General features: G+C 37.7%; 1 protein-coding gene across 2 annotated transcripts in view; it reads left to right on the forward strand.

The window, feature by feature from the left end:
- The window catches only part of LOC100246624 (rho GTPase-activating protein 7), a 48,092-nt gene extending 30,890 nt beyond the window's left edge, over nt 1-17,202 (forward strand). For both annotated transcript variants that reach the window (XM_002276241.5, XM_010653217.3), the window contains exons 14-22: nt 5,594-5,941; nt 7,606-7,655; nt 9,050-9,110; nt 9,207-9,290; nt 13,160-13,273; nt 13,366-13,535; nt 13,624-13,693; nt 16,169-16,372; nt 16,622-17,202. In XM_002276241.5, the coding sequence (XP_002276277.2) occupies nt 5,594-5,941; nt 7,606-7,655; nt 9,050-9,110; nt 9,207-9,290; nt 13,160-13,273; nt 13,366-13,535; nt 13,624-13,693; nt 16,169-16,372; nt 16,622-16,840 (1,320 nt within the window). In that variant the 3' untranslated portion in view covers nt 16,841-17,202. The remainder of the gene's footprint in view (nt 1-5,593; nt 5,942-7,605; nt 7,656-9,049; nt 9,111-9,206; nt 9,291-13,159; nt 13,274-13,365; nt 13,536-13,623; nt 13,694-16,168; nt 16,373-16,621) is intronic.
- The last annotated feature ends 2,090 nt before the right edge of the window (nt 17,203-19,292 follow it).

The raw sequence follows: 19,292 nt of genomic DNA on the forward strand, positions 1-19,292 counted from the left end.
TATCTTGGCGGAGAAGTTGAGAGAGACTAGGGTGGTTCCCTCTGGAGGCTTAAAGGATTCTTGATCCCTTGAGGTGTTTAGGAAGAAAAAGAGTTGGAACTAAGGACTTTTGCGGATGTTGAAAAATAAAAAACGGGTAGGTTAGAAGACAAAGTCTGGTTGGAGTTGGGGAGGAGGGAGATGCAAGGAAGATTGGAACAGTTGGCTCGCTGTTTAGTGCGTCGGTGGGAAAACTTCTCTATTCCTTTCCTTGGGTTGGATTTTCTAAAGAGTTGGGCTTATCACCATTGGCTCCTCAAAGGGAGTTGAACATAGCTGTGTTGGGAAGAGGACTTCTGCTATTTGAGTTTGAGTTGTTAAGTGAGGTTGAGCGAGTCTTAGCCAGAGGCAAGAGGAGAGTTAAGGAGAATGTTTTATTTTTGGAAAAATGGAACGTGGAGGGGGGTGCTTTTGTAATGGAGCCATCTCTAATGAGGCTTGGGTGAGGGTGGCGGGTATCCCTCTTCATCTTTGGAGTTGCGAGCTGTTTAAATTGATATGAGATGGTTGTGGAGGTTTCATTGGAGTGGATGAGAATACGACTTTTATGGCAGAGTTGCAATGGGCTAGAATTTTGGTGAAGTTGTTTGATAGGGATTTGCCTAGCTCTGTTCAGATTGTGGTTGGGTCGGGGAGTTTCTCCATTCAACTATGGTGGGAAACCCCGCCTTGGTTTTCTCAAGTGGTGCCGGCGGGAAGATATCTTGGGGTAGGTGTTTTAGTGGACGAAGATGAAGCTGGTGGGGGAAGACCATGCGCCGTGTGTAGTGGAAGCTTGTTGGAAAAGGAGTTTCAGTCCAAGGTGCAGGTTGGGGTACAAGATGTGTCACCCTCTGGAAGCTTTTCAAAGAGTGTTGCAGGCTTTTCCTCTGCATCCTCGGCATCCTCTGCAGGGTACTGTCAATGGCACTGAGGTAGTTGTTGGGGAAGGAAGCCTAGTGAATAGGGGTCATGGAGTACAAGGTGCAAGTTTGGGTACAAGACGTGTCACCCTCTGGAAGCTTTTTAAAGAGTGTTGCGGGCTTTTCCTCTGCATCCTCTGCAGTGTTATTGTCAATGGCACTGAGGTAGTTGTTGGGGAAGGAAGCCTAGTGAATAGGGGTCATGGAGTAGGGGGGTGTCGATAGATTGGGTGGGCAATTTATTGGGCGTGAGGAGCTTAAAGGTGGGTCTGTTCATTTGGAGGCCCAGAACAAAATTGGGCTTGGGGAGGTTAGAAGTGTGCCTGTTCACATGGTGACCCAGTCGCAAGGGGCGGAATCTCTTTTAAAAAGAGGTTGGGAGGAAAGTGAGCCAAGGCCCTTTCTTTTAAAGGGCACTTTGGCAGGCTTCGAGGAGAGGCTCTTCTTTTTCAGGGCTCTTTAGTGGGCTGCAAAGAGCTGTTCGGTTTGGGCTTTGGGCTCAGAGAAGCGGGGTTAGAGGGAGTGAGGGTTCTTAATTCATCTGCGTTTGTTGAGACAGAAGCTAGAGCACTAGAGGAGGCTTCGTTTGTTCAAGATAGGAAGGATAAGGGGCTCGTTTGCTTTCTCAGAGGGGCTATGAGGGAATTAGAGTTGCTCACGGTGAATGTTAGAGTGGAGATTACTGATGAAGCGTTGGTTGGCGAGGCATTCAAGTACGAGTCCTCTCCCTTTAACTTTGTGGGGGTTCGGTATTTCTTCTCTTCTACTCCTTCCCTTGGGTTTGTTTTGGCTTTGGTGGTGGGGGAGTCCTCTGGCTTGGGAGGGTTGGCTGCCGTCAAATATGTTGGTTTTCAGGCTCCGTTGAGTGTTATTTTGGCTATTGGTAGTCCGTGGGTGATGGAGACAGAGGGGGAAAAGTCCTTGGCTGAGATTGGAGTGGGTAGGGGGTGGGGGGGAAGGCTTGCGCTTGATGAGCCACTGTAGGAAAGGGGGGTTTCTAGCAGTAGTTGGGATGATAGTTGTTTGGTGAAGTTCAACAAATCTTTGGGATTTTCGACAGAAGGTGTTGAAGGGGAAATCCTAAAATTGCTTTTAAGACTGAAAAGTAGAAGAGATGAAGGCAAGAAGAGGGGAATTTCAAGGACTATTAGGATTGAATGGGAATTAAAAAAGTTAGAATGTTCAATTAATTATGATGGGGTTAACAAGGAGAATGGTTCGAACAGAGGTGGAGGGGATAGGGTTTCATGTTTTAAATGAAAATTAAGATCTTATCTTGGAATGTTCGAAGGGTTAATAACATAAATAATAGGAAGATAATCAAAGCCTTAATCAACTCTCAAAAAGTGGATTTGGTCTGTCTATAGGAAACTAAAATGCAGGACATGTCTTTAGTGGTGGTGCAAAGTCTAGGAGTGGGGAGCTTTGAATGCTAGGGGTGCTGCTAGAGGGGTGGTAGTATTCTGGGATAACAGAGTTTTGGAGTCGATAAGGATAGAGGTGGGCCTCTTTTCCATTTCCTGTCAATTCAGAAATTGTGAGGATGGTTTCATGTGGATTTTTTCAGGTGTCTATGGTCCTACTATGAAAAGATATAGAAAATTTTTCTAGGAGGAGTTAGGGGTCATTTGTGGGCTTTGGAATGACCCATGGTGCATTGGAGGAGACTTTAATGTGATAAGATTCCCAAGCGAGCATAGTAGAGGAGGGAGGGTGTCTTCTTCTATGAGAAGATTCTCGAAGATGATCGATGATCTAGATTTGAGGGATCTCCCTCTTCAAGGGGGCCCATTTACCTGGAGTGGTGGGTTGAATAGCCAATCCATGTCAAGATTGGATCGGTTTTTGGTCTCGGAGGATTGGGAAAGCCATTTCAATGGGGTGGTGCAGTGCATTCCTCCCAGGCTGGTGTCTGATCACTTTCTCATTCTATTTGATGGGGGAGGGGTGAGGAGCGGGCCAACCCCTTTTCGATTCGAAAACATGTGGTCGAAGGAGGAGGGGTTTAAGGATATGTTGAATAGATGGTGACAAGGTTTCAATTTCAGCAAATCCTTCAGCTTTATCCTTGCAGAGAAATTAAAGGCTTTGAAGTCCAATTTCAAAATCTGGAACAAAGATGTTTTTGGGAAGGTGGGGGTGAATAAGAGTTTGGCTCTTGACAAAGTGTCTTACTGGGACTCTCAAGAGAAGTTGAGATCTTTATCGATGAAGGAGTTGGAAGCTAGAAAGGAAGCAAAAGAGGGTTTTAAGAAGTGGGCTCTTATGGAGGAGATTTTTTGGAGGCAAAAATCAAGAGAAGTGTGGCTGAGGGAAGGTGATGGAGTATTGGTCACTCATTTTGTTGTTTGCTGATGATATGCTGGTTTTTTGCGAGGCTTCCTAAGATCAGATGACTGATTTAAGTTGGTAGTTGATGTGGTTTGAAGCCATCTCAGGTTTGAGAATCAATTTGGATAAGAGTGAAATTTTTCCGGTAGGGAGAGTAGAGAATATGGAAGCTTTGGCTTTTGAGTTTGGTTGTAAAGTGGGGAGGCTCCCTACAACTTACTTGGGGCTTCGATTGGGTGCGTAGCACAAGTTCGTGGCTGTTTGGGATGGGGTGGAGGAGAGATTTTGGAAAAGGCTTGCCATGTGGAAGAGACAATTTATCTCTAAAAGAGGGAGAATCACTCTGATTCGCAGTACTTTGTCTAGTATGCTCATTTACTTGATGTCTTTATTGCGTATTTCAAGAGTGGTTAGATTAAGATTAGAGCAAATTCAAAGGGATTTTTTTGGGGGAGGGGGAGTTTTGAAGAGGAAGCCTCATTTTGTACAGTGGGATACCGTTTGTTCAGACAAAAGGAAGGGTGGTTTGGGAGTTAAACGTCTTTCTACTCTCCATAGGGCCCTTTTATGTAAGTGGAACTGGTGCTTTGCGAATGAAAGAGAGTCTCTTTGGAAGCATATTATTAGTAGGAAATTTGGGGAGGAAGAAGTGGCGTGGTGTACTAGGGAAGTGAGGGAGGGGTTTGGTGTGGGATTTTGGAAGGAAATCAGGAAGAAAGGGTCTCTTTTGCAAAACAAAGTTGTATTTTCTATGGGGGATGGTAGAAGAGTGAAATTTTGGAAAGACAAATGGTATGGGAACATTGCTCTTTGTGATTCTCTCCCTTCTTTGTATGCCTTAGTGGCTTCTAAAGTGGCGGCTAGTGGAGTTGTGGGACTCAACGGGCGAGGAAGGGGGTTGGAGTCCTAGGTTCTCTAGGCCCTTCAATGATTGGGAGGTGGAGAGGCTACTTGTGACAATACAAGGAAGGAGACTTAATCCTAATTTGGAAGATAGGGTGCTTTGGAAAGAGACTAAGGACATGATTTTGTTCTGTCAAATCTCTTTATAGTGCTCTAGATTCAAGAAGTGCTGTTCAGTTTCCAAAGAGCATCATATGGAGTCCTTATGTTCCTACTAAGTGGGTTTTTTTTTGCTTGGGAAGCCTCTTGGGGTAAGGTCTTAACTTGGATCAACTTAAAAAGAGCGGGTGGACTTTAGCTAATAGATGCTTCCTTTGTTGTGCGGAAGAAGAGTCTATTGATCATATTCTAATTCATTGCACCAAGGCCAGAGTTTTATGAGAGTTATTGTTTGCTCTTTTAGGAGTGATGTGGGTCCTTCCTTATTCGGTTAGAGATACTCTTCTTGGTTGGCATGGTATCAACATGGGTAAGAAGCGTAGTAAGGTGTGGATGACAACCCCCTTATGTCTTTTTTGGGTGGTTTGGAAGGAAAAAAATAGAATTGCTTTGAAAATGAGGAGCTTTCAATTCATAGGATGAAAAATTCTTTGTATGTAATTTTTGGCTTTGGACTAAGTCAATTATAGATGAAGGACCTCTTTCTTTAATCAACTTTTTTGATTGGTTGGGTTTTAGATGAGGATTGGTGATTTTTTTAATCCCCTCTTCTTTTTGTTCTTGCTTTTTGGCACTTCTTGTATACCCCTGTATGCTTTGGGTCAGCCTTAAGGCGCCCTTTCTTCTAATATATATTTTTTCTGTGTGTTTACTTAAAAAAAAAAAATCTTGGTAGAAGAGGGACTCTTCGATAATTACTTCTTAAGCTTCCACAGAAGGGGGAGGATCCCAGAGTTCACTGGATGTGGGGAATGCAATTGGTTTGTTACCTCGTCAGCTTCCACAGAAAGGACAGGACTGTGGCTTTATGATCATTGAGTGTAGGATATGCCAGGGAATGTTGTTTTCTTTATTTGGAAGCCTAGAGTAGCTAATTGGGAGGCTGATAGCTTGATTAATAGGAGAGCCTCTTCATCTCTTGAGTTTTTGGGGAACTTCCTCCCTCCTCATTGGTGTTCAGGTTTTTAGAGGTAGCGTGCTTCAGTGTCTATAATGTTTTCTTGCTTGTGAGGGAGGGAGGTTTCTATGGTCTGACAGCCAATATTGTTCCGATGGATAAATGGATTCCAGATATACTTCCAAGCATGTAATGGTCTGTTCCAGTATTTTCTGCATCTCTATAATTATGAAGTTGTGGTTGTACTTACTGAATAAAAGAGGTGGCAAATTGATAGTGTGTCAATTCCTTTATCTTTTGCTTTTTGTCACTGTATTTGTTAATTTTTATTGACATTTACATTCATTTTATAAACTTGCAGGCATTTGGGGTTGATGATTCAGATGTTGGATCACCTACAGATAATCGTGCTTCAGAAGTGAATTCAAATTTACTTGATTCTCAACCAGTTAGGGACTCGAATATTCAAATTATTGAGCAACAAGATAAACAGAATAAAGGAAGTGAAAGCCCAATTAATGAGATGGACAGTCCGAGCATTTTACCAGCTGTTGAATCTCAAAGATCAATGGGGGAGATTCTGGCTTCAATGGATCCTGGGCTTCCTCTGCCTGTCTCTGGACTTGAATCAAGTGCTGAGAAGGCAGTTGGTAAACTTACAAGCTCAAATCCTAATGGGAAGCGATCAACATTTTGGGGAAGAAGCACGGTGAGTAGTTGTCTCTTTTCAATCCATCTTCTATTTTATATTAAAAACTGAGTTGTTTTATCCACTGATATTGTATCTGTTTCTCTATAACTTTCTATTAACTAGGGGTTGTTTGATTGAAAGGGTTCAGGAAATTTCCCTTAAAAATTTAATTGTGCACACGGTTTCTCTCTCTCTCTCTCTCTCTCTTTCCCATGTTAACCTTTTTCCTTCTGTAGCATTTTAGGTATTTTCACTGAGGCTTTTTCTTTTAATTAGTAACATTTAATTTTCTCAGCATTTTGGACATTTTCAGTGACAGTTTTTCTTTTAATTTGTAACATTTAATTCTCTCTTCTTTCTGTTTGGTAATTATAGAGCCTTCATGCCTGTTTGGTCTTCTTTGTCCCTTGGGGTGTTGAAGTCCCCACCCTTTTCCTTGTCTTACCATTGAAATTTGTGATTTATTTTCATGGGCAACCTGATTCATTGATCATCATCATCATCATTATTTTTTGTTATTATCTTATTGTTATTGCTATTCTTATTTTGTTTTTGTTCTCATTGTTCTTCTCCTTGTTTTTATTGTTGTAATCATTATTATTTGATAAAAAACAATAGATCTTTTCTTAATTATAAATATTAAAAAGGAAGAGACATCCTTCCACAGTGTACTAATTTAGATCTAGACAAGGGAATGGATTCCTTTACATGGACCCATATAGCTGAACAAATGGGAGAGATTGCAAAAAGTGAAACAACATTTGAAACAAACATTAGATAGTGCATTCACCACTTGATTAGCTAAGTGAGGAGGAACCTTTCGAATGGAGCATTCCAAGTCTGTAAGGATATTGAATATTTGGTGTGGGCACCCATCAAGTCTCCATGAACCTCTTTCCTTTTTAACCACTCATGAGATAATAACAACAAAATCCCCCTCCACCACAAAATTGGACAAGCCCAAAGCTTTTCTTATTATGATTGTTCTTAGGCCATTGCTATTATTATTGTTATCATTTTTAGTTATAATACTTATTCTTTTTATTATTATTGTTGTTGTTGTTGTTGTGTAAATTGTTGGTTTCCATGGTCTAAATGGTGTTGCATTTAGCAATTTGATAAATTAGAAATCAGAGACTGGGCCAATGGTAATCTTTTAGTGCTTAGTACCACTATGACAAAACCTTGAAATGCATTTTACTTTCACACATGAGCAACATGCATATTTTGCTTGTTAGAAGTGTCCACGAAAGTATAGAGTGTCTGACTTCTTGTGTGGATGGAAATGCTTAGGCTTAGTATGTTAACTGTTTCATGATATATAGCAGCTTTATTAGTTTGTTTGCATGAGACATGAACATGCGATGTTCAAGTTCTGTTTCAACTGTGCTGCACTTTGAAATGCACTTTATTTTTAATGATCAGAAGCAATAATTTTATTGTTATGAATTAATAGCTAGTAAGAATATGAGAAATCTTTCCAAATATATATAACCTGATTGAAGACAAAGTAAGTGGAATGTACACCAAACTATAACTAAATAAGCAGCTGGACATTAACACTATGAGACAAGACAATGAGGATTCCAAAGACTCTGTACAACTCAGGGGGGTAAATTGATCATTGCTATTTAGTGTATATATAATATTAGACATCTGATATTCATGTTTATTTTATGCAGGCTAGAAAGACACCATCAACAGAATCAGTTGATTCATCTGGGGAAGAAGAGTAAGATATTCCGTGTCTATGTTAATATTTTGCTCAATAGTATATACACTTTTTATACTGCTTATGCAGCATGCATATAAAATGCTCAGATGTGAAACAATCCATTATTTTATGCTATTTAAGAACTAAATAATCTTCAACTGAGGCTGGAAAGTCTGAATGGTGATGTTTGGATCAACTTGTGCATGGATCAATTAATTAGTCATTTATATGTGCACAGGGGTAAGATTATTAATACTATATGCACTACATGATCATGCCTGTTTCAGATGTTGCTATATATGCTCATTTTATAGTGAAAAATGCAAACTTTGAAGAATCACTAAGAATATAGTGGATTGTTGTGCCATTATCATATTTCATTAACAGTTTCCCATGAAGCCTCTTGGTGTATTGTATGCCACTTTGATGAGCATGCTTTGGTGCTAAATGGTTTAGAAATTGCAATGATATCACATTTGGGAGGGTTAGAGGAGAAAAATATGCATTTGGTGAATTGGGGTGTGGGGAGTTTGACCATAACTAGGTATAGGTTGGAAGCTTTGTGTGCTAAAGTGTTGGTTGAAAAATGATGGTTGTGCTTTACAAGGGTAAATGATAGTTTGTGGAGGAGAGCAATGGGTGGATAGCATGGAGTATTCAAACCTGGTCTCGGCCCTACTTGGGCTTCTGCCATGGGAAACCATCAGGAGTGCTTGGTTGAGGGTGACCTCACAATTCTTTTGTTACATGGTGGGAGATAATCAGAGGATGCATTCACTATGCTGAATGATGTGTTCTTGACTGCTGACATTAAGATATCTGGATTTGTTTTCTATTGCTGAGAACAGAGATGCTAGAGTTGCAGATTGTCATTGTGGATGAGTCCAATCTCATTGGGATCTGACGTTTAATAGGGAATTTCATGACTGGGAGTTAGAGACAGTGAACCCTTTTCTGGAGTGACTAAATGATTCTAAGGTGGGGGGAGATTAGGAAGTCCTTGGGGTCTCCTAAAGAGGCTTCTTTTAATGTTCAGTAATGCAGGAGAAAATTTTGGCTAATTGACCAGCTTATGCTTAGGGGTTAATTTTAGTCAATCATTGTTGCATGTGCAAAATAAATGAGTGATTGGGTCTGATTTTATCTATTTTCTGCTTGGAGAAATATGTGGATTTTGTTTTTCTCATTCTTTGGGTTTGTCTGGGTTCTTCTGAGGATGATGAAAGTGGTTTCACAACTTGTCATTTCAAGTGGAATTGGAGGAAGGCTTTAAATTGTCTACTATAAGCTTGTTAGAATTTGTTATTCAATTTTGTAGCAACCCTTTATTAATATTGATTCATTGCATCTGATTTGTTCCTTACTTTTCTGTGAATCTGTTTTGATAATTGAATTTGGTGAATTGTTTGTAGACTTGCTATTCAGAGGCTTGAGATTACAAAAAATGACTTGCGGCACAGAATTGCCAAGGAGGTATCATTTCTTTCATGGAAACAGTTCCTCATACAATCTTAGAATATTGAATATTGGTCTTCTCATTAAAGATGATTTGGTTGTTGTCTATATTAGGCCAGAGGAAATGCAATTTTACAGGCTAGCTTGGAGAGAAGGAAGCAAGCTTTGCATGAGCGACGTTTGGCACTTGAACAAGATGTAGGGCTTTTTCCCAATTAAATACTGTCATTCTTTTCTTCTTTAATTTTACTTGGTTTCATCAGCTTGCTGTTTTTTTTTTTGAGTGCATGAGTTTAGTTATTCTTACACTCTGTGTATTTCTGGCTTTTGGTTAAATCACTAATATCCGGAAGGGTTTTATCTATTCTTTACATTAATAGGAATGAAGTTGTGCTTGATTCTATGATTGGAAATTTCTTCAAACATCCTATCTACATGGTCATCTGTGTGTGTGTGTGATATTAAAGGAGAAAAAGGCAAAAGCATTGACAATCCTTGTGGACCATTATACTTGTCAGCCCCACTTTTTTCTTCAATTTTTTTTTTTTTTTTTTTGTGGAGAATTGGTGTTTATTATTGTTATAAGGATGAAAATGTTTCCAAATACAATCAGACAGTCCTTAGAGGATTAATGAATTCTTGCCTGTACTTGCTTACATTCCTGGACTTACCTTTCACATAGGTGTTAGCAGTGTTGAATTGCCTTGTTGTCTTGAACCCATTAAACAGTGCATAAGCCTTAAGCTTTTTTGATCTTTCTCAACTTGGCGTTCTAGAATAGTGGTCTGTACGGTTCCTGTTTATACCTCCAACCATAATGTTTAAATTCTTATGTAAGTCAAGCTGCTGAGTCTACCGGTTGTGTATGCTGTCTAAACTAATGTGCATATAATACATAACATGCCATACTCAATTTGTTGAATGGCTATATTAAATTAGTCTCTACTTGTACCGTTCTAAGCTGTTTGATATATTAAATTAATTTATTTAGGAGAACCTTGTTATCAGTACCTATGATGAAAAATTGTGCATGATTCTAGTGTAAATTGAACAAGAAACTTTGCCTTTATTAGTTTGTTTACAGTTAGTATTTTATTCAGGTTGTTGTTTGGTCAAAGAAAGTGAGTTGCAGATTTGCTTATCAGATTTTTCGAAAATGGATTATCCCCATAAATGACTGGTGATCATTACCAGGAGTTAGCAAGGAATAAGGTTAAATATTGTTTCTTAGGTGACTTAGAACAATTTGGAACTGGAAGAGTGTTTAGAGACCATTGTGGTATAGTACTGGGAGAATTTTCTAAACTAGCAGGAGAGGGTATAACTGTTGAGGTAGAGATTCAAGTTCTTTTAGAGTGTTTATTGCAAGTTAAAGATTTGAGATATTTAGAGTCATTTCTTTGGTGCCCAAGAGGGAAATAGGTCCATAGAAGTATGATTGGTGGATAGGTCAAATTACTGATGTTGCGAGCGGTTTGAGATGTTTCTAACCAAGAAGCGTATCATTTAGTCAAGCAAGGGACTAAACAGTTGGTGCCCTTTGTTGGGGTCTTTTGACCCCTTTGAGATGTGTTGTACAGCTTTGCATTGTACTTCAGTTCAGTTTCCTATATAAGATCTACGGTTTGTTTTGTTTATATATGGAGGTAAAGATTTACTTTTCCTTTTGGGTAAATTTTTTGTAAATCTTGGAAGGACTTCTTATCCTTCATTGTACTTAAAAAAGTTCAATGTGATGGATTATCTTGTTTCTGATTTAAAAAAAGAATGATTATTTTCCCTAAGAAATGAATTTTGTTGCTTAAAAAATTTTGGATTTGTTGTTGGAACAAATTTTGTAACAAGTTAGAGGAGGGAAGTCATTTAATACCAAGTCAAGGGTCCTTTGACAAGAGCCATGGGATGGGAACATGGTTGTGTCTCAAGAAATCACAGAGTTGTTCATGTCTTACACTATTGAAAGTAAGTACTTGTTGCAAAATAGTGGCTGGGATTATACTCATTGAAGTAGGCACTCCCTCTGTTGTTGCAGAAAGCATTTCCTTAGGCTACTAAGATTTGTTGTCTCATATGAGATCATTATTGGAAATGGGCTTGAGATTAGATTATTGGAGATCATTATTCACAGAGCTCTTCTTGAACTCATTTTTTAAAATCTCAAGATTGAGGGATATTCCCATTTCAAACTTGCATTCGTTCTTGGAACTTTGAAAGTCAAAGAAATAACTTCCTTTCTTTTCTTGGAGAAAGTGTATATGTTGTCTTCCTTGGTGGAAGATGTTGGGTTTTGAATAGAAAATCCCACTTTACATCTAAATGCATTACCAGTGATTATCAGTTTTGAACACATGTTTGAGAGAATCTGTTGTCCACATTCATTAATGAATAATTGGTATATACAAAGGTATTGAAAGAGTACCGAAAATATACAAGAAAGGGAACAACTGTACGGAAAATCTAGGCTGCCTAAAATATATGAACTGAAATAAAACTTCAAATGTAGCAATAATCTATAAAATCTTTGACTTGTTCTCTGATTTAATCTTCCTCTAATTCAGCAGCAAATTAGACCCAAATCTACTTCTGACTTTTTTACATTATCATTAGCAGTTTCCATGCTTATTTGGAAAGCCTTGTAAAATAAATGCTCTTGTTTGTTGGTTACCTAAAGGAGGTCAGTATTAGTGATTGCTTCAGGGGATAAAAAAAACCCATATCAGGTCCTTAGCTTGAACAGATGTCTTTATGTTAGTGGAGGCCTCTCCAAGAGGGTAGCCTTAAGTTAAATTTTGATCGATGCTCTTTAGCTAACGACGTTAAATAGATATTAGATAGGTCACTAGAGGCCATAGAGGGAGTGAGATGTGAATTTATTTAAGGTTGGAGTTGGATTATCATGGGCTGAGATTAGAGGATGGTCATGGGCTGAGGTTGCTAAGATTCTGGATTTATTTGTAGGCATTGAGGGAGGCATATGCAATGGAAGTACAAAGACTTATTTCTGAAGAGAACTCTTTTAACTTTGGCTCAATTATTGATTTTTTGGACCATCTATTAAGGACTTAAGGTGGTCTTTGTCTTTGCCTTGGGCATTCTTTCTACACATCCTGTATGCTTGGGCTGCAACCTCTTTGTTTTGTCAGGCACCTCCACCTACTTATAAATTTTTTACTTTTAACTGTAAAAAACAATAAATAAATAAAATTTCCATATAGTTTAACTTAGTAAATAACATATAATGTTTAAACACAACCTGTTTCACATTAGAATATAAAAATAATCAAACTAGCATCCCTATCTCCACTTGGAGGACTAGAGGAAATATCTTGATAGGTATCTGGACCTTTATAGTCATACATATGTAAAATGGATTATTTGTTTGTGCATATTGGTGTTTCTACCTTGAGTCTGTGTTTTTCTAGTACCATGTAGTAATGTGATATAAGTTTGAGATACTTCTAAAATATGAGGTTCTAAAAGTTTGTAATGATCTCATTATTCATAAATTATTAACTTTAAGGCACTAGGATTTTGGCCCTTTTTTTTTGGATTTAATAGTAGCTAAAGTCGAAGCCAAAATCATAATTCTAAAATGATAATATTGTATTATAAAAGTTTTATTATACATGGAATAATTTCTTGTATAAGCCAAAATAGTGCTTTTAAGTGAGGTAACATTTTCCTGATCTCCATATTAAGCTCAGTTTTAAGTCATAAACTCTTCTAATAAAATCACCCAAACAGGTATAAAATCTCTTACTTAGCTCAAACAAGAGCTGTCAGCTTCTTAGAAGCCAATCTAAACTGGGCCTTAGTCTCCAACAATTAAAACAGCTATTATAGCCTCCCTTCTTGCTCTCAATCCAGGTCCAGAGAAGTGTGGTAACAAGTACTTAGCATGGGTGTAGTTTCTTGGGGTTTTCTGTAATCTTCTGTCAACTGTGCAAATGTATTATGGTTTTAGAGAGTTTTATGTACTTTCCCTTAACTTGCAGAAGGGGGGAAAAACTTATGTTATTTCACTCCACTTTGCATGTGTCTGCTTACTTGTAAATGACTTGATATAGGTTTCAAGACTTCAAGAGCAGTTGCAAGCTGAAAGAGATCTTAGAGCTGCATTAGAGGTTGGTCTGAGTATGCCCTCTGGACAGTTTTCCAACTCACGTGGTATGGATTCCAAGGTTTGTACAGTTCTTAGCAGAATTTAAGTGTCCTTTTTTATGGTTGAAAAGCTTTATCTAATACTATTCTTATGGCTCATGCTGATCTGAAGACAAGGGCTGAACTTGAGGAGATTGCTCTTGCTGAAGCAGATGTAGCCAGGTTGAAGCAGAAAGTTGCAGAACTGCATCATCAGCTCAATCAGCAACGACAACATCACTACGGTTCCCTCTCTGATGCATGTGACCGTTATCAAAATGTGCAAAACCACAGTTCTCAACAGTGAGATGACCCTGTTATGACATCTTTTTGATTGCTTGTTGTGATTGTTCCGAATTTTCTAACATATCAATGTTTCTAATTTCGGCAGGAAATTTCTTCAGCAGGATTTTGACACGACCCTTGCATTTTGTAATCATGAAAGAAAACAAAGAACTGAGGTATGCCTTTAAAATTGTTTTGTTATTTGTCTATCTTGGTTGGTTAAAATGTGCCCTCAGGTTTCAGATTGAGAAGGTAATTTTTTGGTTTCTTTGTGTTAGAGATGTTCAAAGATGTATCTTCTTGCCAACATGCACATAAACACACATGGAAAAACAGTTTCCTACAAGCCTCAAGGGTTCTAATGCTGGCTAGCCCATCTATCATCTGAATATCTGATCTGAGATGCCACCTAAAAGTGGTTGCTGTATTCCTATATAGATCCTTAATATCTCATAGTCCAAGGAACATATCATCATGGGGCCTTGCTCCTAGTGGAGTCCCAGAAATAACAGTTGAAGAGTTACTCCCAAGTATAAGATTCATAATCCCCATAGAAATTTCTCCTAGCTGGGCTAGGATTTCAGCTTCAATAGCCAAACTCAGTCTATGCTGAAATAGAGAAAACCTGAACAGAATTGTTGTTGTGGTTCCTAATTGGCATTTTTAAGTGAACAACCTTTTTTCTAGTAATGGATTAATTCCATAGAACTTCAGCATGCTTTGTGCTTTGCGGTTTATTATATGATTTTGATGGCCATGTATTATACATATGGCGGTTGCAAGGTAAAATGAACAAAAAAGCTTCAGAAACAAAACAAGGATACAATCAGATTGCAAATGAAATTTTATGCCAAAATCCAGTTCGGATTTAAAGTTGCCATGCCTGGATGTTGGTTTGTACTAGGCTGACTCAAAAGTTTAGGATTCTGATATAAAACCTTGCGATTTTGTATTTTAATCAATGTTTTCAGAACCGGACCGGTCATTGAACCGGAAAAGTTACCGGTTCACGGTTCACTAGTTGGATCGGCGGTTGAACCGTGGTTGAACCAATGACGTCATAAATATATATTATATTATTTTATATATTATTAAAAAATAAAAAATTAATAAATTCTATCTAAATTTTATTATGCAAGAAATTTGATATTTTGCCATATCCCAATTGGCTCCAATCCCATCACCCATCGCTCCCACATTCAAATTAAAATGCCTATTTCCTATGATTGCTTCACCCGTAAAGAAACTAGTCAAACTACCAAACTAATTGAACCCCCCAAAAAGAAAAATATCAAACTAGATATTTTGATTGAACCCCCAATTGGCAGAGTTTTTTCTTTGCAATTGAACCGTCAAAAGGAAACTACCAAACTGATTGCGTGAATAATGGCAATTTTTTTTTTCTTTTTCCGTTTCTTTCTCTTTCCCTCTCTTTTCTCAATTTCTGATTGAACTGATCAAAGTGCCACAGCGGAACAAGAAGGGCACCTGATTAGGGCGTTTTCACATTTCCTCCGTTCACAGTCGGGCGGGGGGTGGGGGGGTTTACAGGTGGCCGGGGGGGTGTGGGATGTTTACAACTGGGAGGGGGAGGGGAGTGGGGAGGTTTCCAACGTCGGTGGAAGCTGTGTGGGTGTCGCGGGCCGCGGCGCGTCGGCGGCAGGCCGGCAGCTGCTGTGGGGGGAGGAGGGAGGGTTGGACTTTGGAGGTTGCAGGCTTAGGATTTTTCAGATTTTCATTTTCTTATATAAGACTCCAAAACGGCGTCGTTTTGATGACAGAAGCATCAAAACGATGTCGTTTTGATGCTGTTTAAAAAAAATAAAATAAAATCATTTGAACCGACTAGTTTGTTCGGTTCACCGGTTGGACCGCCGGTTCAAGCGGTCTGACCCCGGTTCAATCCCAATCCAGTCCAATTGTCCGGACCGGAATGGTGACCGGCCAGTCCGGTCCGGTTTTTAAAACATTGATTTTAATTTCCCTATGCAAGTTACTTTGACTCAATTGGTATTATTAAACTCTTATCATCTTTTGCTTTTGGATCATCATTGTTGTTATCACTTGACCAAAAGCATAGCTGTCACTTTAGTGTTGCAACAGTTTTTTTAAACATGTTAGGAATGCAGATTGCTGAGTTTATGAAAATGAATTTTGTTGCGGTGTTTGCAATATCTATTAGGAATATCTGTTGAAGTCTCATAGGTAGTCAAAGCATCACATGCAAATAGAAAGATGACAACATTATCTGGAAACTTTGTTAGCTACCTTGCAATTTGGCCAGGTATTTTTATGCCAATCGATTAGCTTTCTTTTCTGTGAACTAGGTCCATATTCAGCATTGAGATAAAACTTTGGTACATATAAGGGGCAAGATAAAAGTTTCTCCTTGCCTAATTCCTCCTGATTGTGTGAAATGTTCATTTTTGTTCCACTTGATTAATAGCTAATGCAGAGGTCATAGACTGCATAAACAATTAAAGAACTCAGTTTTGGATGGGAGCCACTCTCCGCAGAGCAGCCTCATTTTTGGAACTGTTAATTGATTTTTTGTTTTTTATTTGATGGCTGTCTATTTAAACTTGTTCTTTATGTGGAAAATGGTCTCTGTAATCAATCTGAACCTGATCCTTGTGATATTTTTGCTACAGGAGAGTGTATTGGGATCAGATTGGAGGAATATCAAGGGACATGTATTAGCATCCGGCAGCAGCAGGCCGTCTTCTCGGAAGCAATTTTTAGACTCATCTAACCTCAGTGATTCCAGAAGTACTGAGGCATCCACGAGTATTTCCATGGATGATATTTGTGCTGTTGATTCTGCTTCCATGCCTTCCACCTCAAGAGCAGCCGAGGTTAGATCTATTACTTTGATTGAACCTGCACTGCATCGTGGTCTTGTTCTTGAATTAACAAGTGATTGATTTTTATTATTTTCCACCATGGGTTGTTTTTTCGTGATTTGAATATGAAATTGAACCATTTCTTGAAGTTCTCAACTAAATTGTTATCATCACTTATTTCTCTATTATTTTGTAATATTTCCACTGAATTGCTGCATTTCAAACGATTCCTTGATTCTGATCCTGTGCATACGGTTGCAGGTGTTGGATTATCCCAGACAACCATCAACTGCATCTTCAGCTTTGGTAGAATTGACAACTCGTCTTGATTTCTTCAAGGAACGACGTTCTCAGCTCATGGAACAACTCCACAACCTTGATTTGAACTACAGCACATCTTCACAGGGCTTTACGCCTTCGCAAGGCTTTACATCTTCACAAGGCTTTACGTACAAACCACCATCCCCACAATGGCACTGACTGAAGACTGAAGAGGAAGATCATGAGAACGAGTGCTCAATATCTTGCTGTCTGTATATCCTTGCACCATTGCATATAGCCTGTTATCCCCTGTAATCTTATGTACTCTACTTAGTATTCACCATCTCCTCACCAAACCTTTGTTTCCTTTTCATATTTTATTTTTAATTTTCCTACTGAGAATGTGGTCGGATTTCTGATGTGGGCAGGTGTCGGCTTTCCTTTTCCTTTTTATTTCTTTGGGTTCTTTATCATTATTTTTTCTTCTCAGACTGTATAAGTACTTTCTTGTGTCAATAGTAGTTGGGTTTGTATTTTATTCAACAAACATCTTCTCAAGGACACCAAACGTTTCCCAACCATTCTTGTATTCTATGTCCAGTAGACTTTTAGTTCACTTACCATGATCCAGGTTATGAGCATATTATAAAGAAGAATGATCTAAAATTGAATTTAGTTTCTCGACTTTGTAGAGAAAGGGGATTGGTTTTTGGGTCTCCCCAACGCACCTCAGATAGGAATTCAAAAATTTCCTTTCTTTTGGCTAGGTTACAAGATTACTTTTGCTTCTATTTTCTCAACTTTGTAAGCAGGGATGACAAGGTTAAGCACGGTTGGGATAAAAATAAATTAGTGGGGATTGGGAATTTGATATATATATATATATCAAAGGAAAAAAAAAAAAAAAATGATAACTTGCATCGGATTAGAGGGAGGTTGGGTATTGCTTTATCCTGTCTCATCCATGTATATAAAATACGAGAGCGTTATTTCTAAGGTGTTTTGGACTTGAGTAAACCTTCAAGAAATTTTCATAGAATGGGTGTTCTTTGCATGGGGCTTAACACTTGAAAATCTTCAAACCAACTTGCTTGTGCAAGAGATCCATTTGTCAATGATTAAAGGCTTTTTTTTTTTTATGTAAAAGATCAATTTATCAAGATCAAAGGTTGAAAGCAACCGCGGTTAAGGGTGTGTTTGACTGCTTCTATTCGAAGTGTTTTTAGTGAAATTATTTTCTTTAAAAGCATTTTTAAGACAATCATTTATAAAATGCATTTAAAAAAAAAATATTACAATTAATTTTATAATACTATAAATGTTGTAAAATAAGGACAAATATAATGCAAATCAAAGTAGTAGAGAAAATATATCTTACTTTGATATATAATATGGAAGAATGAATCAAAGAAGAGAATTGAGAAAGTGAAAGAAAAAGAGAGAGAGAGAGAATGAGAGGAAGAACTTTTCTTTCTTTTCTCGGGATGCTCTCACATGGGGTGTAAGAAGTCTTTTATAGGCTTCATAATATGAACTCCCATTACTCATCTTAAAGATGAGTAAATGGAGTTCATAGTGACCATCAATGTAGTCATTCACTACTCTTCATTTACAACAATAAATGATTTTTCAGGTTTTGTGTTGTTGTACTTTAGACACTTAATACGACTTAAGTGCTAAGGTCCTTACTCATGTGAATTGACTTAATTTGAGTGCATAATGATGTCTAATTTCTCATAACTTAATTAAAATTGGAACTACATTAACACCTAAGCATGTTATAACCTTGACGTACACGATGTACAACTTTTAACACTTAATTAAAATTGAATCCAATACTTGAGACACTTTTTACTTATTTTTTTTATTTTTTTATGGTGATGACTGAACTCGGGTAGTTTCTCCAAGTTGCCTATGTACTCTTCAAAAAGAAGGGATCAAGTTAAACGTAGTTCAATTTTTTTATGTTCTAACTTTTGACAAGACTAAAAATTAATCTTATGAACACATGTCTTAACTTTCGCCTTCATTGCCTTTTTAGGTTTTCAACTTAGCAGTTTTTTTTTTTTTTAAATTTTATTTTATTGGTGTTGTACATATTTTAAGCTTAAGCAGGCCAAGAGCAATATGCAATTTAGGTCATGCTTTAAGAAGCACCACTTGTCTTGAGTTTGATCCAAGGACGATAAATGCTTGTTCTTAAAACAAAGTTTAATTGAGGGTCAGAGATGACTTATTCTTAACTAAACTTATGAACATCTTTCTTAAGTATTTTGGAGAACAAAAGGTCTTTTGCATTCGTGATACTTTTTAGCCTTAAAGGTGGATTAAAGATATTTTTGTATTATGTTTGATATTCTTTTATGGGCTTTTTAAAGAATGTGCTAAACTTAGACTTGATTTTAATCGAGGGTGATAAACACATGTTTTTGGAATAAAGTTTAATCGATTGTCACTTAATATCAAGTAAACTTATTAATAATTTCCTCAAGTGATTTGAAAAAACCTGATTTTCTCTTTTTTTGGCTTTAAAAGTGGATGAATGACACTTTTATATCATATTTAATATTATTTCACAAGCTTATTAAAAAATGTTTAGAGTTTGATTTTTGAATTTAACTTTTGGGTTGCATTTTCCTTTTGATAACATCTCATACCCACTAATCTATAT

The sequence above is a fragment of the Vitis vinifera genome, chromosome 6, assembly GCF_030704535.1.
Source record: "Vitis vinifera cultivar Pinot Noir 40024 chromosome 6, ASM3070453v1".
Classification (NCBI taxonomy): Eukaryota; Viridiplantae; Streptophyta; class Magnoliopsida; order Vitales; family Vitaceae; genus Vitis; species Vitis vinifera.